The sequence below is a fragment of the Melozone crissalis genome, unplaced genomic scaffold (assembly GCF_028551555.1).
Source record: "Melozone crissalis strain CALT ecotype California unplaced genomic scaffold, PUWL_Pcris_2 ptg000108l_1, whole genome shotgun sequence".
NCBI classification, from domain to species: Eukaryota; Metazoa; Chordata; class Aves; order Passeriformes; family Passerellidae; genus Melozone; species Melozone crissalis.
This window is the reverse complement of record NW_026535885.1, coordinates 435,689-458,943: the sequence shown is the minus strand read 5'-3', so window position 1 is coordinate 458,943 and position 23,255 is coordinate 435,689. Positions and strand designations below refer to the sequence as shown.

Genomic DNA, 23,255 nt, shown 5'->3' with positions numbered 1-23,255 from the left:
GGGGCGCATCCATCTCCATTTTCCAGGCACTGGAAACAGCAAACAAACACAGAGCAGCTCCAGCACCAGGCACAAGGACAGGAGCAGGTCCTGGCAGGTCCCTCCGTGGCTCCAGGGCAGCCCCAGGCTGGGGAGCAGGGGGATTTACGTAACCCCCTGCCCTCCTGCAGCACCCTTACGTAACAGCACCCACACTTGTTGGCTTTATGGGATTACCCTGTTACAGACTTTCTGGGAAAAATGAAATTAATGTGGCGTGTTAATGCCTAAGCCTGGCTTCTCCCCCTTCCCGCTGATAATTCCTCTGGGCTGGGCCTGATGGAGAGAGTTGGTGTGGGGCGAGATGGGCACAGGCACCCACGGGCAGGGACAGAAACTGCCCGGGGCTGAAATGGTGGGACAGAGGGGCAGGGCAGGGAACGTGGGAGGGTGAGGGAGAGGGTGAGAGTGATGGAGGGGATGACACAGAGAGTGGGAGGGCGATGGAGAGGGGACAGGGACATTGGAGGGGTGACAGAAGAGGGATAGAGATGGCACAAGGGTGATGGAGAGGGGACAGGGACAGCGAAGGGTGATGGACAAGGGACAGGCGTGGTGCAAAAGTGATGAAGGGCTGTAAAGGGACGGGGCGAGGGTGATGGAGAGGGTCGGACAGGGACGGTGCCAGAGCGATGGGGACAAGGGACAGGGACAGGGACAAGGGACGGGGGGCAGTGTCAGGAGCCGAGGCCGCCCCCGCTGCGGCCACGAGAGGGCGCTGCGGGAGCCGCCGGAGCAGCCCCGGCGCTGCCGGTGCCGCTGGTCCCGGTGCCGCTGGTCCCGCTGGTCCCGGTCCTGCTGGTCCCGCTGGTCCCGGTGCCGCTGGTCCCGCTGGTCCCGGTCCTGCTGGTCCCGCTGGTCCCGGTGCCGCTGGTCCCGCTGGTCCCGGTCCTGCTGGTCCCGCTGGTCCCGGTGCCGCTGGTCCCGCTGGTCCCGGTCCTGCTGGTCCCGCTGGTCCCGGTGCCGCTGGTTCCTCTCCAGCCCCTCCTCCTCTCAGCGGCGATCCCAGCCCCAAACAGCCCCAGAGGGTTTTGGGAATCGCCCCCCTGGCCTCTGATCCCCCCTTCCAGCCCTGAGCCTGGGCTCCCCAGAGCCTGGTGCGGGTCATTTCCATCTTCCTGCTCCCTCACCCCTGGGGCCAGCAGCCCTGTGCTTCATCCCTGGTCAGGTGTGCTGAGAAATGCCCAGAAATCCTTTATTTTCAGTGTCCATAAACCCTTTATTTTCAGTGCCCATAAACCCTTTATTTTCAGTGCCCATACACCCTTTATTGTCAGTGCCCATAAACCCTTTATTTTCAGTGCCCATAAACCCTTTATTTTCAGTGTTCAGAAATCCTTTATTTTCAGTGCCCATATACCCTTTATTTTCAGTGCCCATATACCCTTTATTGTCAGTGCCCATAAACCCTTTATTTTCAGTCTGTCCCCTAGGCCTGCCAGGTTGGGGACACTGCCCAGGGCCTGAGGGTGGGCACCTTGTCCTCACCACCTCATCACCCCTGTCCCAGCTCCAGGGGCCTTGCTGTGGCTCCGGGCAGCTCCCAGGCCTGGGAAGGCATTCCCATGGCACCTGGATGCCCCGTGCTCTCCTCACTGTGTTAAGCTCCTCTTGGTCCACTTCTCTCTTCCCCACTAAAGCTCCTTAAGTCACTGATCTCGTTAAAGCTCAGCAATCGGGTTGTTTTGCCCTGCAGGTTAATGTGCCCAATTCCTGCCCAGTCCCTGTGCCCATACTGGCCCAGCCCATGGCTCCCCTTGCTCAGATCCTGCCTGGTTCTGGCCAGGGCAGCCCCCCGTGGATCCTGGGGGTCCCTGGGCATGGGTGGCAGGGTCTGGGTGGTGCTGTGCCCCTGGGCTGGCAGCAGGATGGCTCAGGGGGCTGCAGGGCTGGGCAGGGCTGGAGCAGGATATTGAGCTGGGCAGGGCTGGAGCAGCATGCAGAGCTGTGCCACGGGGTCTGTGTGAGCCTGGTGGGTGCCCCAGCCCCAGCTTGGCTGCCCCGTGCCCTCCATGGCCTGGGTGAGCGTCGGGAGTGGTGCCCACCCTGGCACAGCTGCCCCTGGTGTCCCCCCACAGCCCCTCTGCTTGGGGGTGAGGAACAGCAGAAAATGTCTCAGTCAGGCTCAGCCCCTCCTCACACCCCTTCTGCAGGCGTTTGGAGATTTGTTCATCCTTTTGTAAAGGAATCCTTTAAGGGAAATGGGGTAATTAATTAAGCAGGGTAATTAATGCTGCCACGTGTGGGTTATTCAGGCTTTTCTCCCTCCAGCAAGGCCGGGCTGGAGCTGGGCACGGCCAGGGCAGTCCCGGCCAGGATTCTCCAGGGTTCAGCATCCAGGGCTGCCTGACCAGCCCCAGTGCCCCAGCATGGAGCAGCCTCTCTGATTGCACTCCTGGCTGCCCAGGATCACCACAGCTGCTCCTTGCGGGTGCTCCGTGTCCCCAGCCCGGGCAGGAGCCAGCACCGTGTCCCCAGCACCGTGTCCCCAGCACCGTGTCCCCAGCCCTGTGTCCCTTCCTCCTGCTCCTCCCCGAGCGATCCCCGGGCCTGCAGCTGCCCCTTGCCCTCAGCACCAGGGCTTCCCTGCGCCCGCAGCAGCCAAACGCGGGGCTGGCAGTGCCTGGGGAGGGCAGAGCCGTGAGGAGCGGTCCCCAGAATAGCTGCATGACGTGTGCAGCAAAGGGCAAGGTGCTGCTGGGCGGCTTGGCCCGGCTCGCTGTCCCATCTCATGGCGGGGACGTGGGACGGGTCCCCCCGCAGCCTTGATACTGTGACTTATAGTAAATATATAAAATTCAATGTGTGAAATGGAATAGGGAGGTGCGAAGCCCAGCTCCCAGGCCTGCAGCAGGGATGCCAGAGCTGATCCCAGGGACGCCCCTCCCCTGCTGCTTCCTTCCCTGCCCCTGCTAATCCCCAGCGCTCTGACATGACGGGAGCCCTGTAACCTGATCACGGTTCATTAAGAGCTTTAACGAGATTAATTGCCAAAAGCACCAATTATTGCTGCAGCCCTTCCCTCGGGAGGATCCAGAGATCCCTGGGCTCCTTGTGCTGGGCTGTAGGTGAGGATTTCTTAAAAACTGCAGCAGCAGAATCCTCAGAAAGGGCAGCTTTGGGGGTTTGGGGTTCCCTTCCAGAGACAGCTCCGGGTTTCCACATGTCCCAGTGTGGTGCTGATCCTTCCCTGGGTGTGCAGGGGGACACCAGGACCCCCGGAACAACAGCCCCGTGCCCACCACCCCGGGCAAAACAACAACAGCCCCGTGCCCACCAACATCCCCGGCAAAACAGCAACAGCCCCGTGCCCACCACCCCGGGCAAAACAACAACAACAGCCCCGTGCCCACCACCCCCCGGGCACCGGGAGTGCCACCCGGGGGTCCCGGCGGTGCCCCCGAGCCGTGCCGGGCCGGGCCGTGCCAGCCCCGCGCCCCCCGCGCTGACGCCGGGCACTAAATCGGTCGGTGACGGGCAGGAAAGGAATCCAGGGAGCAGAGCCAGGCCCGGGCTCCTCTGGCGCTCCCGCCTCGCCTCTTATGGAGAGGAGCAGGAGGGAGCGGGGCCGGGAGCCGCTCCCGTTATGGAGAGCCCTGGGGAAGCCCTGGCTCAGCCCGGCAGGCACGGGGAGAACAACGTGCTGGGGACCCGGCACCAGCCTGGGGACAGCCCGGAGCCCCCTGACATCCAGGGGTCCCTGGGAGGGGCACCCCAGGAGGGGCAGCCCCAATTTACAATGAATATATGAAATTCAATATAAGAGATGGGCCGTGGCCTCACCCCGGGCTTTCTGTGCCTCAGTTCCAGCGAGCTCTGGCCTCGGTGCTCCAGGCTCGGGTCCCTCTGCAGGGCAGGGGCAGCGGCTGGGGAGCTCAGGAGCTTCTGACACCTCGGGCTGCCAGGGCACAGCCCTGCCCAGCGGCACACACAGGAGCATTTGGGGGACATTTGGGGTCTTTGAGATTCTTCAGCACAGAGGGCAGGGCACGGTGCGCGCCCAGCTCTGCCTCAACACCCCCTCCCTATGTCCAGAGGGGTTTCCTGAGTCCATCCAAGAGACATTTCCCTTCTGGGTGGCAAATTCAAACCCATTTTGTGCAAACCCACGGGGCACAAAGGGCCTCCAACCCCGAGCAGCTCAGCTCAGTGACGGAGCACAGCACAGGCACAGCTGAACCCCCACGGCCAGTCCAGCTCCTGGGAACCTCCCCTGGAGCCGGGGAAAGCAAATCCTCCTGCTCTTTCCCACGTGTTGTTGCGCTGCACAAATATTTGTTTTGGGAAGCGCTGCCGTGCCCCGAGCCCCGCAGCCAAGGCCGGCGCTGGCACCAAGGCTGAGGCCGGGCCGGTCCTGCTCCGAGCAATCCCCGGGGACGGCAGGGACAGCCAGCCCTGGGCTGCATCGGGGCAGGATCCCTGACCGGGGGTGCATTGGGGGCAGGATCCCTGCTCGGAGCAGGAGCTTCTGCCCAGCCCTGGGCTCTGACCGGGATCCCTTCCCCGGGATCCCCATTGGAGAAATGAGGATTTCTCCCCATCGGAGAAATCGGAGAAATCCCCATTGAGAAACCAGACGGGAGGGCAGCCCCCATCCCCGGCCGTGGAGCTCTCCGGTGCCCACACCAAACTCGCAGCCCCCCAAATCCTGGGAGACGCGCTGGGGATGCACCTGCGGAGGGAGAAGCCCTGCTTGGAAGCCTCGGAGGGGAATCCCCGCCTTTCCGAGCTGTGTTTCGGCCTCTCCTCGCCCCTGGAAATGCGCTTCTGGAGCAGCAGACGGGGCCGGGCCCGGGGGGGGCTCCGGGACAGGAATTCGGGGCAGTGGCCCCCGCATGGACTGCAGGGACACTGCCCTTTGTTTGGAGAATAAAGTTAGCGCTGTTACTCAGCCGGTCGCTATTCCAGCAATTCCTGCCTCCACTTTCGCTCGGCAGCGGGAAACATTCCTGCCCGGGGCTACCGGAGGGACCGGGGGGCGGCGGGGGCGGCTCCGGGAGCGCGGCTGCCCCGGGGGGCTCTGGGACACCGCCCCTTCCCCATCCCATAAAAACCCCGTTATTCCCGCGGGGAGCACCACAATCCCAGCCATCGATACACTTCGGTCCCCTGGGTGACCACGGAGCCGCAGAGGATGCGGGCACAAGGCGCGTCCCCTCCGCGCGTCCCCGAGGCGAGGCTTTGTCCCCGAGTGCCACGGCTTTCCATGGAAAGTTCTGCTGATGCCAGCGGGGCTCCCACGCGGAGCCCGGGTTGTTTTCCCTGCCTGTTTTCGGCTCTTTCCCTGCGATAGGCAAAGCCCGCAGGCTGTCCCCGAGGTCCCCGTGTCCCCAGGAGCCGGCCGTGTGTCCTTGTGCTATCGCTGCCGGCCGGGAGCTCCGATAACCCCGTGCGAGGGGGGAAGCGGCTGCCTGGAGGGGAGGCCGCGGCCAAATCCCACACAGCTGCACCCTCCTCCCGCAGCATTCCCTCTCCTATGGGGCAAACTCATCCCGGCGCTCCCAGCTCCTCCCTGGCATCCCTGCCCGGTGTGGGACACACGGAGCCGTGTGGGATCCTCCTCCATCCTCCTTGGACAAGCTGCTTTCCCCAGCTCCCTGCCCCTGCCCGGTGTGGGACGCACGGAGCCTTGAGGGAGCCTTGTGGGAGCCTCCTCCATCCCGCTCCCCCTCTGCTCCCTGTCCCCGGGGAGATGCTGGCATTCTCCTCCTCTGGAAAGCCCGGAGAACGGCTCCCCCCTGACCACCTGCCCACTCCTGAGGCTCCCTGGAAGTCGCTGCGAGCACCAAAATCCAGCGGCTGCCAGGGGAGGAGGAGGAGAGGCCGGGGCAGCCCAGCCCCTGCCGGGGCTCCGCGCTACACTGCCCGAGCCGGAACAAAGGGAGGCCAGGGAACGTCCTTTGCCAGCCCCAGGGACATCAAATAAACCCCAAAGCCCATTCTCGCCGTGTCGGCCCCGCGGGTCAGCCCGGGTTTGATCTACAGCCCGGGCAGCAGATGGAAAAGCTCCCAGGGAGGGTTTTGGATCAGGTCCTGGTGTTTTTCTGCTGCTGGGACGCTCCGTGCCGTGGGGAGCCCCAGAGAGCTCTGCTCACCCTCCCACGGGGATCACGGGGATGTGCTCTCCCCACCACCCTCCTCCTGAGAGCTGTTAAATCTTTCCTGTGACCGGGACTCAAGGGCTGAGCCACAGATCTGCTCACCAGCCTGGAAACATCCTAAACGTAAAGCTCAGCTGCACTGTGAGCTCCCAGAATCTCAGCCCCCTGAGCTCCCATCACCTGCTCTGCTTCCAGCCCAGGATTTTAACCCAAATCCCCACTTTTCACCAGAATTTCAGCCAAGATGAAGCTGTATTTCCGCTCAAGAAGAGCTGCTGAGAGCTTTGCAGCCAAAGAAGACAAGTGGCAGAAAGGGGAATGGCTTTAAACAGAGTAGGTTTAGATGGGATTTTAGAATAAATTCCTCCGTGTGAGGGTGGTGAGGCCCTGCTGAGCTTTCACCCACCAGGAGCCCCAGGCCCGCCTGCCCAGGGCTGCTGTCCCTGCACCCCAGCCCTGCCCGTGCCACCCCTGGTCCCTCTCTGCACACCCGGGATGGCCTCGGGCCCATGGGGTAACCCAGCCCGCCTGGATAATGCAAATCATGGGCTCAGTAACCAGCGGCAATTAGCGCCATTAGCAGCGCCACCATCCCCAGCTCCCTGGGCGTTCTGGGGGCGGCGGGCCCGGCCCCTCCCGGCTGAGCTCAGCTCTGACGCGGGCCCTGCCGAGGATGCTCTTACTCACACCGTGCCCTCCTCACGTCACGGAGCAGCAGCACCAGCAGCGCCCTGCCCAGAGGAGCAGGCTGGCTCCGAGGCTCCCCTGTTCCCTGGAAGGGCGCGTTCCCAAAGCCCGCAGCTGCTGGGGCTGGCAGCATCTCCCGCTGGCAGAAGGTGACACACGCTCCCCAGCCCTCCCTGTCACCCCGGGCAAGGGCTGGGTCTGCCCTGCCTTCCCCCATCCACGGTTCGGGGTTTTAGACTCTGATCTCAGCTGAACACCCCCGGGCAGAGCAGCACCTTTGGAGGGACTGGTGAGGTACTGGGGCCTGTGGGCCCTGGCATCAAACCCCTCTGGAAGGGGATCCCAGCCGGATCCTGGCTGCAAACCCCTCTGCAAGGGGGATCCTGCTGGGCCCTGGCTGCAAACCCCTCTGGAAGGGGATCCCAGCCCAAGCCTTGCCTGCAAACCCCTCTGCAAGGGGGTCCCAGCCCGGGGGCTCGGGCTGGCCATGGAGCCGGCCGGGGCTGCGGGAGGAAGGAGGAGCAGGGCAGGAACCGGCCGGACCCGTTCCGCCGGTGCCATCGGGAAGGGTGACGGTGAGTGGCACGCCAAGCATCGTGTCCAGTCCCTGAGGAATGCACCCGGGATCGTCAGGGGAGCGCTCCTGGGTGAGTCACGGCACGGACACGCGGATTTAGCCGGGATTTCAGCCCAAGCCTCCTCTAATTGCACATTACTAGAGGGATGCTCACGGTAATCAGCTGTTCCAGCCACGCCGGCACGGGGGGAAGGGAGGAGGGCTGCAGGGGTGTCCGTCCCTCCAGCCCCTCCCTGGATTACAAGGCACAAATATAGGGCACGCAAACAGCCCCGCAGCGCTGCCTTCCCCTTTGAAGGCACGGTGACACTGCTCCGGCCGGGCCCGGGCTTCGATAGCGGCCAGATAAGGAGGGTAAACACGCCGTGGTGGTGGCCAGGGCAAGGATCAACCACCCCGGGCAGCCGGGGCTGTGTTCTGTCCCCATTCTGTGCGGAGGGAGGTGGGAACGGCCCGGCAAGGGGAGAGGAGCGAGCTGCTGGCAGTGAAAAGGTGAGCTCAGTGCTGGCAGTGAAAATGCGAGCTCTGCGCTGGCAGAAAATGCGAGTTCTCACCTGCACGGGGAGAGATAACACATCTCACACCGCCCTGCGCCTCCGCGGGCGCCGCTCCAGCCTCTGCCCGCTCCGGAGCCGCCGTCCCGCCCTCCAGCCCTCATCCCTCCCTACAATGTCACTGTTCCTCCAGCCCTCATCCATCCATCCAACCCAGGAATGTCACTGTTCCTCCAGCCCTCATCCCTCCCTACAATGTCACTGTTTCTCCATCCCTCATCCATCCATCCATCCCAGGAATGTCACTGTTCCTCCAGCCCTCATCCATCCCGAGAATGTCACTGTTCCCCCAGCCTCATCCCTCCCGGGAATGGCCCTATCTCCCCCTGGCCTCCTCCTGGCATCCTCCTGGCATCCCACTGATGCCCCCGGTGGGACGGGCAGGGTTTGGGGTGCAGGGGAGCAAGGGCACCCCGTCCTTGGCCTCTCCCTTGTGCAACACCTCCGGGCTGCGGTGACAAGGCAATTGATTTCTCTTCCTCCTCTCCTCAGGAAACGCCTCTGTCCTGGCTGTCAGTCATCCCCCTGAGCACCTCGGGATGCCGGCGGAGGATTTCAATCAAATTTGTCAGGGCTGGAATGCGTGTCCGGGCGCGGGATCCGCCCCGGTGAGCGAGCACAGCTCGGGCACGTGTGGGTCATTCCCGGAGAGCGGCAGCGGCCAAGAGCAGGATCCGGGAGCCTGGGGCAGGCTGGAATGCCGCGGAGCAGGCAGCAGCCTCGGCAGGAGCTGATCTGCTCCTGGGGCGGCTCGGGAGGGGTGGCAATGCCCGGGCTGCTCGCTCCAGGCCGGATCCAAGAGGTGAGAGAAGGTGGTTGTCAGGGAAATCACCGAGCTGCTGGCCTGTGTTCAGAGCTGAACAGAACAAATACTCCATGCACAGAGGGGGAAAAAAAAGCTTTTTACAGGTTCCTCTGCCTGTGCACACAACAGGTTCTACACCCAGGGGTGCTGGGCACGGAACAGGCTCCCCAGGGAAGTGGTCACAGCACGAGTCTGCCAGAGGTCAGGAAGGGTTTGGAAACCCTCAGAAGCACACTTGGGGCTGTCCTTGATGCTCTGCGTGGCTCCATTCCAAACCAGGGTATTCCACAGCTCCAGCAGGAGCTCAAACCCTCCGTGGAGCAGAAAAGGCTGAGCTGGTCCGGCAGCAGGGCTGGGAGATGGGATCAGAGTGAGGGACAGAGCAGAATCCTCACCTTCAGCCTGCCCTTTGCCATCCTGGGGCAAGCAGGGAGCTGTGGGACAGGCAGGAGGCTGTGCCAGCCCAGGGACAGGCATTGGGGCTGTGCCATCCTGGGCAGACAGGCAGGGGGCTGTGCCATCCTAGGGCAGACAGAGGGCTATGGGACAGGCACTGGGGCTGTGCCAGCCCCGGGCAGCCCAGCCCGGCCCGGCAGCTCCCGGGGAAGGGACACATCAATGGAGCGTTTGTCCCGTGCTGGGCAGCGGGCGCCGAGCCCCGAGCGCGGCTATAAATGGCAGGGGAGGCACACAGACAGGCCGTTCTCTCCTCCGCTGCAGCCCAGGAGCAGCCTTCGCAGCCGGGACGAGGAGGAGGAGGAGGGCAGCCAGGGAGAAGCGCTGGCACGCTGCGAGGGAAAAGCTGCACGGAGATAGAATGGAACGGAAGCGCCGAGCCGGGCCTAGCGAGCGCCTGCACGGAGCTGGTGCCGCCCGGGCACGGAGCCAGGCTGGAGGCAGCGGGGCTGCAGCAAGATGCTTCTTGCATGCTGCAGTCAGGACAAATTCCTGCCGTTTCAGTGAGCTTGGAGCACGGCCAGGTGTCCTGCCAGGAGAAAAAGCTGCAGCTGCAGCAGCCGCAGGCAGCCCCGGGAGCTCTGCAGGGCTGGGTGGTTTGGATGCTCCTGCAGCAGAGGGGCTGTGGGCACCGTGCCACCAGCCCTGGTCACAGAGCTGGGCACTGCCCCGGCCACGGGCTGAACCTCGGGGCTGCATTCACGGCCCTGAGCTCAGAGCCAGGCTGAGGGGAGCACTGCAGCAGCACCTGGGCCTGGATTGCACCCAGCACAGCCTCAGGCACGGCCTGACTGACCCATCACCCCTCTGCTCAAAGGGGAAAATAATGACAGACTACAGGCTGTGAGAAAATATGTAGGGTTTTTTTTTTTATTTGACAATTAACAAAAGAGGGATGGGAATCTGGGCTGTAAACATTGATAGCTCCTTTCTGATCACAACGAGTACTTTCCACCAACATCCCTTTGTATGCTCTGATCCACCCAACAATGCCCAGCCAACTCTGTCAGGGCTTTTGCTGCTCTGCTCAGGGTCACAAATCCAGAGGCAGCTCATTCACCACACACCCACAGCAGGAGCAGCACCCACACAGGAGACAGCTGAGGGACTCAGATACCTCAGAGCTGCTTCCATAGGTGAGAGACACTTGGAAAAGGCAGGAGATCATGCTGGGCTTGGGCCAGAAAGAGGGAAACATCTCTAAACCCAGCAGGTCTGAAAGAAATGAGCCCTGAAAAAGGCAGAGCCTGCCCAAGCAGGGACAGGGGCTGTGGCAGTGCCAGCCCAAGCAGGGACAGGGCAGTGCCAGCCCTGCCGTCAGAGGGAAGCTTTGGCCCAGGACTGTGAAGATTTGGAGCTGCAGAGCCAGCAAGTCTGTCCCAGAGAGGGACTGGCACATCGTCAGCTCCATTGTTGCAGTGGAACCAGAACTGCCCGGAGCTTGACAGGGGGAAGTGAAACCTCATCTTGGGCTGGAGGGCAGCCAGGGCTGGAGGAGCTGCACCCAGCTGCCAGCCCTGTCACCCGCAGCACACAGCCTCTCCTGGGACACAGCCCTCCCCAGCACACGGCTTCTCCTGGGACACAGCCCTCCCTGCCCCAGGAGGAACCACCCTGCAGGTGGGTCAGAACCAAGCCCAAGGGCTCCGGGCACCTCTTGCTGCTCTCAGCAGCAGGGAGGGTTCTGGTGCCACCCTCCCTGTGCAGCAGCAGGGAAAGGCAAAATGCACGACTCCAAAGAACAGAGTTTAAAACAGAAACCTCCCCCAGCTGACACAGCCACAGCACTCCCCGGGCTCAGAGCTGCTCTGGACTCGGGCAGATCCATTCCAGAAGCTCAGCCTGCCCCTTTCCAGGTTCCCAGCTGGTTCTGAGCCTGGTTTTTGGTGGGAACAGGGTTGGGGCATCTCCTCATCACACCACCCGGATGGACAAGCAAATAAAAATAATCCAATGAATTAGAATACACTGTATTTATTCGTAACAGATTCTAAAGAATCTAGTGAGTCTATGTCAAGCCCATCGCATGACAAGTGATACAGGTGTAGGAAAAAAAAGACATTTAAAACAAACAAAACAACAAAAAAAAAAAAGAAATCAAGTGCCATTCAAGCTACTGGAATCTTCCAATTGCCCCCTCACAAGAGGCAGCACAGTATCACTGCAAGGTCTAGAAAAATTCAGGTTCAAGCCACTCACAAGAGTCCCACCACACACACTCCATAAATCCAAAGTGCAATCTCAATGGTAGGTCGCCCTATCGAGCTGTTGGCTGTAGGGGATCTGTTCGGACACCTCAAAGGGAAGGAGGGAATCTCAGTTTAGTGTGTCTGTGGGCAGGAGCAGCCTGTAAAAAACACGCTACATGGCATCTATGCTCCATTTCAAACGCAAGGAAAAAATCTCACCTTCCTCAAAGCCACAGGAGCGGCACAGTCAGGCTCCCACACGCAGCCCCAGACCAGCGTGACCCTGCATGGGAAACGCCAAGCTCCCAGCACGGGATGGGGCTCTGGGAGCTGGGGGCCGCCACGAGGGCTGGGCTGAGCTCAGGGGGCACCAAAACCCGCACGGGGTCAGCGCCACTGCCCAGCCCCGGGGCAGGGAGCAGAGCTGGGCTCCAGCGATGCCAAGCGCCACCCCCACCCCCTGACTCCCCATCCGCGAACCCCCACCCCAAAAAAGGTACCAATCTGGCTGTACACATTCCAAGGATCTAGTCTTTATTTCAATCTGCCCGGCTATTACAGTTTTGTCACAAAAACAAAAATAAACCCCAAAAAACACGAGTTAGTAAAGGTACCGGATAGGTCAGCAGCGGGAAGCCCGGCGCTGTTCCCGAGCAGCTCCCTGGGGAACGCCGGCTGCCCGCCCCTGAAACCTGAGACTCTGGGGCTCGGCAGCCCCGGCACCTCCCGAAAATCCTCCGGGCTCCGGACACTCGACAGCTTCAGAGCCACACGGGACTGAGAGCGCCAGACCCTGCAAACAGCACAGGGCCTGCTCACAAGACATTGTTTCCCTAAGGCCAACTAACCTCACCCCTCCTTCTGCCCCCAGGCTCCATTTCTAGCTAGAGAATGAATTTCAAATGCTATCAGGGAATCACAGAGCTGGGAATGGGCTGCTTTGGAGATGGGACCTGCCCAAGGGATGATCTCCAGCGTGAAGAGGTCTGTCCACCTCCCTGGAGGACACAGCGACAGCTGGAAATGACTGACCAGTGACCTGGACGCTTTGTGCTTCAAAGGACAAGCCTCACCTTCCCCATGGCCCAGCTGGCCTGTGGCTTTGTGCATTAAAATCACACTGCATGTCAAAAAAAAAAAAAAAATTGGAAGAGCAGCATTTCAAATTCCCCTAGAAAAAACAGGATTAGGTTTGGCAGCCTGGGGCAGGCTCCTGGACAGATCATCTGCCTCACTACATTTTGGCACTGCAGACTTGGGAGCTTGAAGAAATCCAAGTGTAGGTCCCTGCTGCCTTTTTTCCAGCAAGCCCCGCACAGCATTTTCACCATGCACTCCCCCCTTGCCAGTGCTCCCAGTTTCAGGCATTTCCAACCCCCCGGGTTGGGCAGCCCCACTTTGGCAGCTCTTGGCTCCAGCTGGTCCTGGACAGAGAGCAAGTCATGCCCAAACCCCTGAGCCACACAGAACCTGCTCTGGCCTCAGCCAGGATAAGAAATGATCTTGCGACCCCTCCCACCCACGACAGAAACGTTTTCCTCCTCAGACATTCCCCACTCGAGCTCTGGGCCATCAGCCCCCGCAGAAAATAATAAAGTTTACAGTACAGTTGTGTTTATATTGTTACAGGCACTTAAACAGGATTCTTTGGTCCTTCAAAGGAATTAGCCACCCTGGCTTCTCTCGGCAGAAACCACAAGTTTGCACACCCAGAACAACTCCTGCACTAAAAAAAACAAACCACAATTCAGATCCGTTTCAGGGCAGTGCAGCTCTACCTTAGCGTAATTCTACAGTCTCCCCTCACACACCCCACCCACCCCGCTGCCTCCACAATTCCATAAGGAGTCATTCCCATAACACTGCACTTCCCATCACAGTGTACAGCAGACAAGGCTCGTCCCAACAATCCCAGGAACGAGACACTCGAGCAAGAGTCCAGGAAGTTTCCTTTTGTTGCAGTTCTGGGAAGGTCGGTAGGCTCCGTTTGCTCCCCCCTGCCCACCCTCCCAACCCCCCAAGGCACGGAAATACCTTGGAGCACAGACCCTGGGGTTTGTCCCGGCTCAGTTACAGGGCAGCCACGTGGGGTAGGACTGATTGCAAGGCAGGAAGGGCTGCACGTGGGTCACGTAGTAGTTGAAGTTTATTTCGCTGACATAAGGGGCCGGCTGGTAGAAGCAGGTAACGTTTGTGACCGTGGGGATGATGTTCTGCTCAGCCAGGACCCTCACGGCCAGCATGGCAATGAGGTTCAGGGTCTGCCTCCTCTCGTGTCCCATGAGGCAGACCGTGCTCTCGTTGACCACCCTGTGCAGGGTCATCAAATAGTCATATCTGTTGCTCTCCATGCCCACGAAGTGGCTCTGCAGGTAGCACTCCAGCTTCCGCAGCTGCTCGCCGATGTCAGAGAAGTCTATGAAGAACCTGGAGCACATGTACCTCTGCAGGGCCTTCATGTCCACCTCGGACTTGGGCTTGAAGCCCCTGACGAGGAGGTTGCAGTACTTGAGGAGCCCCCCGCCGCGGATCTCCTCGGGGTTGCGCGTGGCGATGACGCGGTGCCGCAGGTGCTCCATGGCCTCCTCGAAGTCCCCGTACATGCTCTCCCCGGTCACCGTGGGGTGGAAGTTCTCGGCCATGGGGTTCTCCGAGCACTCCCCGAAGAGCAGCAGCGAGTCCAGGATGATCTGGAAGGAGTCCACGCTGAACTCGAACTGGCGGCGCAGCGAGTCCACGAACTTGAGCTCCACGTTCTTGCCGCTGTTGTTGGAGAGCGAGATGAGGCTCCAGCGGTCGGTCTCGTTGCACACTTTCACCAGCTTCTGCACGTAGGCCTCCTTCAGGGTCACAGGCGTGATCTTGTCCTTGTTGACTCCTTCGGGGAGGAAGTCCAGCAGGCAGTCCATGACCACATCTTTCACCAGCTGGAAAACGTCCTCGTTCTTCAGATCCACGCCGAAGATGAGGTCCAGGTCCTTGTAGCCCAGGCCGCTGTCCTGGTGCAGGACATGGCTGGCGGCCGAGCCGTTCAGCCTGACGTTGTGCACCGGGATTCCCTTCTTCTCCAGGCGGCTCCGGACAACCTGGGGCAGAGACAGAGCCAGTGAGAGCGGGAGGGAGCGGCCTGGGGGCAGCAGGAGCGCTCCCCGCGCTCACACAGGTCACTCCAGCGCAGGACAGCGAAATAAAAAGCTAATCCATCGGAAATGGGTCACTCTGGAAAGCATCCCGAGTCCTGCCAGCAGCTGGGGTGGCTCTCCTTCACTTATTCCCTGGCATTAGAGATCTCACTGCACATGATCAGCTGCTCGGCTTCCAGGGCAGGGTCTGCTCTCCCTGCCTTCCCCACTCTGGCCTGGAGGGCCTTCCTGACCCCATTTTTTGGGGTGGTCTCTGCCCTCTACGTCCCCTCCCCGCTGCAGTGACCAAGTCAAGAGCAGCCGACCCCAAAGTGACCCCAAAGAGGAGGTGGCAGCACAGTCTGCAGCAGTCCCTGTGGATTTAATCAGGGTGGCTCACTCCTTTTAGCCATCCCCTCGGCCTGTCAGGATTCATTAAAGGCAAATCAAGATGCCAGAGCAGCTCAAAAGCCCCAGCCAGGCGTATGCAAGTTCATGTCCCAACTAGTAAGTGTATCCTAACAATTTCCAGTGTGTCAGAGCTTCGTGCTGAGCTTGGCGTGCTATCAAGCACAAGAGGCAGCTTTCATCTTACGGGTGTTACTCCGGTGATTTTAATGCTGCCTGCTCAGTCCTGGCACACCCAGCAGCCCCTCCAAAGCTTTGTTCATTTACTGGGAAGCTGAATCACCTGCCTGATTACTTAACAAGCAGGAGGCTAAAATAACCCCCAAGACCATAAAATAAACTATCTGGACACCAGCTTATAATTTGAGTTTAACTCATCTCAAAGATCCCAGGAAGATTAGGTTTGCACCTTCCAGCAGAAGCTCTCCCCACGTCTCATCCTGCTTTCGTGTTCCCCTCCAGCCATTTCCCATTTTCCTGGGAGTCCCAACCAGCCAGCCCAGGGCAAGGCCATGGCTTGAAAGAGCCGAAGCTTGGGACACAAATGGACAAATTGGATCATCAAGAGCCAGTCTGACTGGGCCCTGGGAGCCTGCCCTAGTTTGAGAGGCCCTACAAACTCTGCATTTTGGCTGCCCAAAACGTGAATCTCAATTCCAAGCTGCATCACAAGGGCCAAACCCTCTTGGCCGCCCTGGGCCTGAGCAGTTCTGGGGGAGACCAGAAGCGTTGCAGATCTGGTCCCAGCAGCAGTAAAGCTGCCCCTCCATGGGTTTTGTTTGGAAGGAAGAACACACAAAAGGTCAGGGACTGCAGCAGGGAACCCTCATCACATCCCAGACCCTCTGTGACCGTGCCAAGGCCCACAGCAAGTTCTGCTGCCTTCCCAAAAACACCCCAGAACAAATTCCCGGTATCTGCACACCTGGGAGGCCGTCAGGGCTCAGGAAGCAGCTCCCTGGTGGTGCTTCCCCCCTCTCCTGACAGGAGCCATCCCTGCTGGGCTGGAAGGGCAGCCCAGCCCGTGGTGACAGTCACATGCCAGGCACAGTGAACCAGGGGCTGCTCCCCTGGCAGCCAGGCCACACCTGCCCAGCCAGGGAGTGAAGCTGTTTTCCAGCCTGAAAGGACGGATCTGCTCCTAGAGGACACGCAGGGCTGCCGCCCCAAAGGGAGCAGACATCACCCAGGGGAGCTGCTGGCCTGCCCTGCTGCCAGCTGCAGTCACTCACCCGGGGCACAGCTCCAGCACTGCTCGTGCACTCAGAGCCTGCTCCCAGGCTCACAGACACAAGATATAGGTCACAAAGTCTTAGAGGCAGAGCTGGGCCCGGTGCTCGGAGAAGATCTCGTTCCAGATTAATTTCCTGACCCCAAAGAACATTTGCTTAACCCCTTTATGGGCACGGCTCAGGACCTGCAGTGTTCCAGGCCCACAGGCTCCAAGCTTACTCAAGTTCCCCAGGCTGTCTGTGTGAGATATATTCAGAAAACAGGGAAAAGACCCAATTGCTCCAGTCAGTGTCATCCCAAACCATCCCAGAAATCTCCAGCCTGCTGGGCAGCAGGGAGCAGAGCACTCTGCCATTCCCTGGGAGCTCCCAGCCCCCAGCCCTCAGCTGGAGCTCATCCCCCCTGGCTGCAGGCAGTGGGTTCAGGGCTGCACGTTCCCCCAGAGGGCTGGATATTTGCAGGGTTAGGCAGCTGCTGACCTGCTTCCCAAAACAGCAGCTCACCTTCCGTGCGGTCGGGATAATTGACCGTGACAGCCAGGCAGGAGCAAATCCTGCTGCGTCCTGACCTGCGCCTCGCAGCTCCCCGGACAACAACAACAGGATAAATAACTGCCTTTTGGGTTACTTGTTCAGCTTAGTCAGCCCTAAACACAGGCTCTGCCAGCACGGCCGGGCACAATTACAGCCCTCAGCTATCCCGTGCTGGAGGCTGCTGCTGGCAGCATCCTTTGGGCAGCCCCACGAGCTGCTGCAGGGCCAGGGCAGCCTCCTCCTGCCTGCAGCTCTCACCATCTGCCGTTCCACCCAAGGCAGCCAAGCCCAGCGCCGCTGCTGCCCCGGCAGCAACTCGAGGAATCCCACACCGGCCTTTCAAATGTCACCTTCCGTCTCCCAGGCTCAACTCTGACTCCTTCTCAAGCAGCCGAGGCTCCAAAATCCCGGTTATTGTTATTGTGAAAGCCGGTTGGGTCTTAGCGCCGTGAATAGGCTTTTTAATTAGAAGCCAACATGCCCGATTTTACATTTGATGAGTCATTACTGAGGAATGAAGTCGCCTCCCAAATATGAATATGCATCAGCTCATTCGAACTACATTGTTAGTTTAATATTAAACACAGTTATTACTTGATGGTTAAACTAAGAGGAGCTCATGAACAAGCAGAAGTCTCGGGCAGGCTCTGGAGAATTCAGCCAGGGGTGCCCAGAAATCAAAGGACACGGACATTTGATCCGGCCTTTGAATTAATGTTACTCTTCCAGCACGAGCCCAACATGTCCACCAGCACGAAGCCATTTCGTGGAAGCAGCTCCAAAAAAAACCACTTTTGCCCTGGCCACACACATTTCACTGTTTTTAAGGGCAATAAATTAACTAAAGAAGAATAGGAAGAAGGTAAGAGGGGAGGAAGCTAAGCAGGATCTATGGCAGAAGCTGCAGCAGCTGCAGGGATGGGTGAGCTGCTCAGGAGGGTCCTGCCAGCTTTAGGCACTCCTGCTGTGGGTGCTGCAGGGGCCAGCCCCACCGGGACCCCCGGGATGACGGGGGCCAGCCCCCCCAAAGCTTATAACTCCCCCTGGAGCAGCCAGGCCAGGCTGACAGGACTCAGAGCAAGTTGCTCTGGTGGAAGGTGTCCCTGCCCATGGCTGAGGCGCTTTTCCAGAATTCCAGGCCTGGCAGGAGCCGAGCAGCAGTGGGACACTGCTTTGGGGCACCCAGCATTGGGACACCGCTTTGGGATTTCTGGGTGTCCCGTGCAGAGCCGTGCCGGGCTCCCCGGGCTGTGCCGTGCAGAGCCGTGCCGGGCTCCCCGCGGTCCCTCAGCCCAGGCCATGCCCCGATATCAATTTAAGGTCCCTTCCAGCCCGGGCCGTGCAGCGGCTCCGCTCTCCCCGCACGGGCCGTGGGAGGAGGCCGCGGTGCCCGGCCGGGCTGGCTCGGGGCCCGCCGGGCCGGTAATCGCCGCCTCAGCACTTTTATTTTCTGCCTGCCCCCCGCCGGAGCGGGGCAGAGTCCAGCGGGGCCCGGCCCCGGCCCGCAGCCCCTCAGCCCCGCGGCCCCTCACCTGCACGATGGTGCGCGGCCGCACGGACAGCGTGGGGAAGTTGCCGCGGCCGTGGATGGGCACGGCCTCGCCCAGGATCTGGTCCAGCCGCTGCACCTGCTCCCACGTCAGGACGCTGAAGCGGCTCCCGCGCTGCTCCGCGCCGCCCGGAGCGGGCCCCGCCGCCGCCTCCAGCATCGCCCCCGCCGCCGCCGGAGCCGCTCGCCCGGAAACCGCCGGAAACCCGCCGGAAGTGCCGGTGCGGGGGGGAGCGGGAGGAAAATTTAAAAGTGGGGGGAGGAAAGCAAAAAAAACAAAACAAGAAACAACCCCCCCAGTGGCGCCGGCGAGGGGCGGCTGCGCGGGGCGCGGCGGGAGCGCGGTCGGTGCCCGCAGGGACTCGCACAGAACCGGCCCCGGCCGCCCCCCGCCCGCCACCGGCTCCGCCGAGCGCTGCGCCCGCCCGCGCCCAGCCGCGCCTTTTATGGACCCGCGCCGCGCCCCATTGGCCCGCGCCCCCGCCAATCCCGGCCCGAGCGCGGGCCCAGGGGGAGGAGCGCGGCTGGACCGGGGCCAATCGAAGCGGCGATGAGGGGAAGGGGGCGGGGCGAGGGGCGGGGCGGGGCGAGGGGCGGAGCGGGCCCGGGGACACGGGTGACAGCGACAGCACCGGGGGACACGGGTGGCACCGGGGGACAGGGACAGACCCAGGGATACGGGGACAGGGACAGACCCGGGGGACACCGGGTGGCCCTAGGGTGTCCTGTGGGACCCCAGCCAGGGCCTTGATGTCCCACTGAGTCACCTCGTGCCACAGCAGTGCCCTCTGATGTCCTGTCGGTTCCCTTTGGTGCCCCATTGGTGCCCTTTGATATGCCCTGGTACCCTTTGGTACCCCACTGATCCCCCACTGATACCCCACTGATACCCTATTGGTACCTCGCTGATGCCCCTGATGTCCCATGACCTGGTGCCCCATGAGCTGGTGCCCCGGTGATGCCGCATTTGTACTCTGGTGCCCCACAGATGCCCGGTGATCTGACGCTCCATTGGTGCCCATCCATGCTCTCTCTGCCGGCTGGCGCCCCATTGATTCCCCTGGAGTGATGCCCACGGTCTGGCACCCCACAGATACCCCGTGGTCTGTCACTCCACAGCTCAGTGTGCCCATCCTGGCACGCCCAGCTCCCCCTGGCCCCTGTCCCGGGCCAAAAGGGCCCCATGTGCCAGCTCTGGGTGCCACCCTGAGGCGATGGAGCTGCAGGAGCTCAGAGCCAGCCCCTGGATCGCAGAGCGTGGCCCAGCTCCCAGCGGAGCCACCGCCTCCCCCTGGGGCCAGAGGTGTCCCCAGCCTCTGACCGGCCGTTTCCTTTCATCCCAACAATCCCATCCCTCTGCAGCGCTCATTTCTCCGCGTTTCACCCCGCAGACATTTGCAGCAGGGCCCTCCCTCCCTGCCGAGCCGCTGCCCCGCGGCCCCGGGAAGGACAGAGCGACTCCAGCTCCGGACCTGCACGGCCGCTCCCATTGCCCGGGCTCCTCCTTCCAGCTGGGACCCTCCTCGGGAGCCCAGAGCCCCCCAGGAGCTGGGACCCCTCCTTGGAAACCCAGAGCCCCGGCAGGACCTGAGCCAGGGCTGGTTGTGTTTTACACCTCGCAGGGTTTGATTGCAAGGACTCCCCTGAAAACCCCCGATCATCCACCCTGGGACTCTCCACCTCAGGGCAGGCGCTGCAGAGCTCTCCCAGGAGGCCGAGTCTGGCTCGGGAGACCTGCCCCATCCCAGGGCTGGATGCTGGGAGCTGGAGCTGGCTGCAGAAAGGGGAGCTGGGGGAATCGGGGCGCTCAGGAGCATCCACAGAGGGGTAGGAAGGGAGGGAAGGGCAGTGGAGCCCTGATTCCCCCTGGAATCGCCCCATCCCTGATGCGCTGACAGCCAGAGGGGCTCCCGGGGGTCCCCACTGAGATGCTCCTCCTGCTGTGGGGTTTTGCTCCCTGGCTTTGCACCCCTGTGACTCCGCAGGAATCAAAAGCCGCTCCTGGGTGCTCCCAGCTGGGGCACAGGACAAGGGCAGCCCTGCTGGAAACGGATTTTCCAAGGAACTTGATTAAAAATCAGGCAGCTGCCTCTCGTTGCAAAACCCTTTTGACGTTGCTGGTGAAAAGGCTGGATCGGGGAGGGTTTCCCAGGAGGCTGAGAGGGGCCGAGTGGCTTTGGGGATGGCTCCATGCACCGGGGGTGCAGCCGGAGGAAGGGCTGAGCGGGGCTGAGCATCCCACGGGCCCGGGGGACCCGGCTGTGGGATCCGGGCAGGGAGAGGAGCTGCGGATCCCTCTGGGATGAGCTGGGGGGGCTCTGGTGCTGCTCCGTCCCTCGGGGGTCTGGGGTCCGCAGCACCCGGACCCCGCTCCATCCCCGGAGATCGGCGTGGGGAGCAGCGGGGACACCCCGGTTCCGGGCACGGGAAGGGGCACGGGGGGCAGAGTGGGACCCTCCCCACCCTGACGGGAGCCCCTCGGGGCGCTGGGGACCCCTCGGGGCAGCCCCGGGCAGCGGGAACCGGGGCTCAGGAGCGGGGAGCGGCCGGCACTGGGGCAGTGGGTGAAAACCTCTCCGGCCTGCGGGGAAGGGACCTCGGGCGCTCCGTGACGCGCGTGGGACGGCTCCGACCCACTCGGCATTAGCAGGGCGTGTGCCACCTCCCTGAGCAAGCACAGGGACCCAGCCCTGCTCCCGGAGCCACCGGCGTCACGCAGCCGCCCCGCGGGAGCCGCCAGCGGGCGGGGGCGCGCCGGTGTCCCCCTCCCACGGCACCGGCCCCGTGCCCCGGCAGCTGGCACCGTGCGGGCACCGCTGTGGCACAAACTGGCACCGTGCGGGCACCGCTGTGCGTGGCTGCCCCACGCGGGCATGAAGTGTCTCCAGGTGGGCATCGCTGTGCGTGGCTGCCCCACGCGGGCACAGTGTCCCCAAGCGGGCACAAACTGTCCCCACGCAGAGTCCAGCCATGCCGCTGCACAAAAGCCACCGTCCCTGGCCAAACAGGCACTGTGCCCAGCGCAGCTGCTGCTGTCCCCGCTCTCGTCACTGTCCCCACGTCCACGCTGCCATCCCCACGCGCACGCCCGTGCCCACGTGTCCCTGTGGGTTTAGCAGGTGGAGTTCTCTCCGTGGCCTTGTCCAAGTCCTCCCTGGGCAAACACGGCTCCTGGACACCTCCCAGGCGCTGGAGCTGCTGTCCGGCCCCGCTCACTGCCACACAGCCAGCCTGTCCCCGAGGTGCCACCGCCGCTCCTCGCTCCGCCCTGGGGCAGCGCCACCAGCTGCTGTGGCTGCAGCTCTCCAGAGAGGCAGGGCACCGTCCCCGTGCTGGCCACAGCAAGGCTGGCTTTGGATCAGGGCACTGCGAGCGCCCACTGCACGGCATGAGGGGTGACACTGTGCTGCCACTCTCTGATCTCAGCCTGGCGTCCCTGTGTCACCGCCCTGGCCCCCCAGGCTCGGCCACATCCCCTCCTGGAAGGGATGATGAGTGATGCTGCCCGAGAGGGGCCACCCGGCAGGCGCTGGGATGAAAGGGAGTGCAGGGTGTCATTAGTGCAGGTGACACAGAGCTCGGGAATGGCACCTGTCACCTGCCCTGGCTGCTGCACAACGCTGCCCGGGGAGTGGGGGGGACACGGCCCCGCCGGGCTGTGGGGACGGGGACACAGCAGTGACCCCAGCGCTGACGTGCCCTGCCTGAATCTGCCCCGGGTGTCGCTGGCTGGGGACACTCCTGTCCCTGGCAGCATGACCCGTGTGTCCCCAGGCTCGGTGGCTTCCCGGTGACACCACGTGCTGTTTTTCTTGGCGTGACCTGTGCCTCTCCAGCCCTGGCAGGGGATGACCCATCCCGGTGCCTCAATCGGGGCTGGCAGGGAGCGCAGCCGCTCCCTTCGCTTTGGGCTCGGGGCCCCGGGTGACACCGAGTGCCCTGCAGGCGGTGGCAGCTCCAGGGCTGTGCCCTCTCCTCTGGGGACAGCCGGGAGCTCTGCTCTGGAGGCTGCTGAGCCTGCAGCAGCTGCTTCACTCGGGCAGGGACTTCATGGGCACCTCCAGGGCTCTGCTGGGGCCATGGGGACAGTCCCTGCACCCCAGGCTTCGTGCTGGACCACAGAGGGAAACTGAGGCACGAGAAAGCCCTTCTGGCTGGGGCAGAGGCAGCAGATCTGTAACCCTCATGGATGGGGGCTGTGGAAGGGGCATAAACACCTTGGAACACACATGGAAGGACAAGGTCATCCTGCTCAGAGTCCCTTTTCTCCCTGTTCTTGGTGCCACCAGCAAGGCCCAAACACATTCTGGGAGGGAGAGGGGGATATGGGGCACGGGGGAAGCACACAGGGAAAAGACATCACTGCCAGGATGGGGGACTGGGGGGACACGCTGGGGCATGGGGGGCACACAGATCACTGCCAGGACCGTGGGGCCAGGGGGACACGCTGGGGCCCCTCCACCCCCCGGCCCCAGCACCGTGAGTGCTTTGGCAGCGCCTCAGTGGTGACAGCACAGCCCCGGAGGGATCGTTAGTCCTCCCTCATTAAAAAAGTTACTCACCCTTTGAGACAGAAACAAGAATATCCTGGAAATGCCTGGGTTTGGGGAGCTCTCGCTCTAAAGGCATGACTGCCACCAGGCTGCAGGCGATGCTCCCCAGCACGTGGGCAGGTGAGTTACCTGGGCACCGCCCGGGGCTGCCGCGCTCCTGCTGCTTCCTCCGTGTCCAGGGTGGGCAGCGGACAAACCACCCCGGGCCCTGCTCGGGATGCCAGGGTGGCGCCCACTGAGCTGGCACCGCCTGTCGCACGTCCCCGGCCACCTCCCCGTGCCCGGGCCCCCTCGGGCCGGCCCTGCAGCGGGTGAGGCCGCTGTGCCCGCGGGCACGGGGACCCTGGCGCTCAGGTGTGCCGGGCAGGTGAGCTGCGGGCTGAGTCACGGCTCCGGCCCGGGGCTTTGCAGCCGCGGAACGAATTCCCAGCGCAATTCCCCGAGCGAGG

At 62.3% G+C, this 23,255-nt stretch overlaps 1 protein-coding gene across 1 annotated transcript; it reads right to left on the bottom strand.

Moving 5' to 3' along the window:
* Window positions 1-13,439: 13,439 nt before the first annotated feature.
* Window positions 13,440-18,413, bottom strand: TENT5B (terminal nucleotidyltransferase 5B). The gene is made up of 2 exons (XM_054292192.1): window positions 18,237-18,413; window positions 13,440-14,494 (listed from the first exon to the last, which is right to left on the bottom strand). Exons 1-2 carry the CDS (start codon window positions 18,411-18,413, stop codon window positions 13,475-13,477), a joined length of 1,197 nt encoding a protein of 398 aa, XP_054148167.1. The 3' UTR covers window positions 13,440-13,474.
* Between the last annotated feature and the right edge of the window lie 4,842 nt (window positions 18,414-23,255).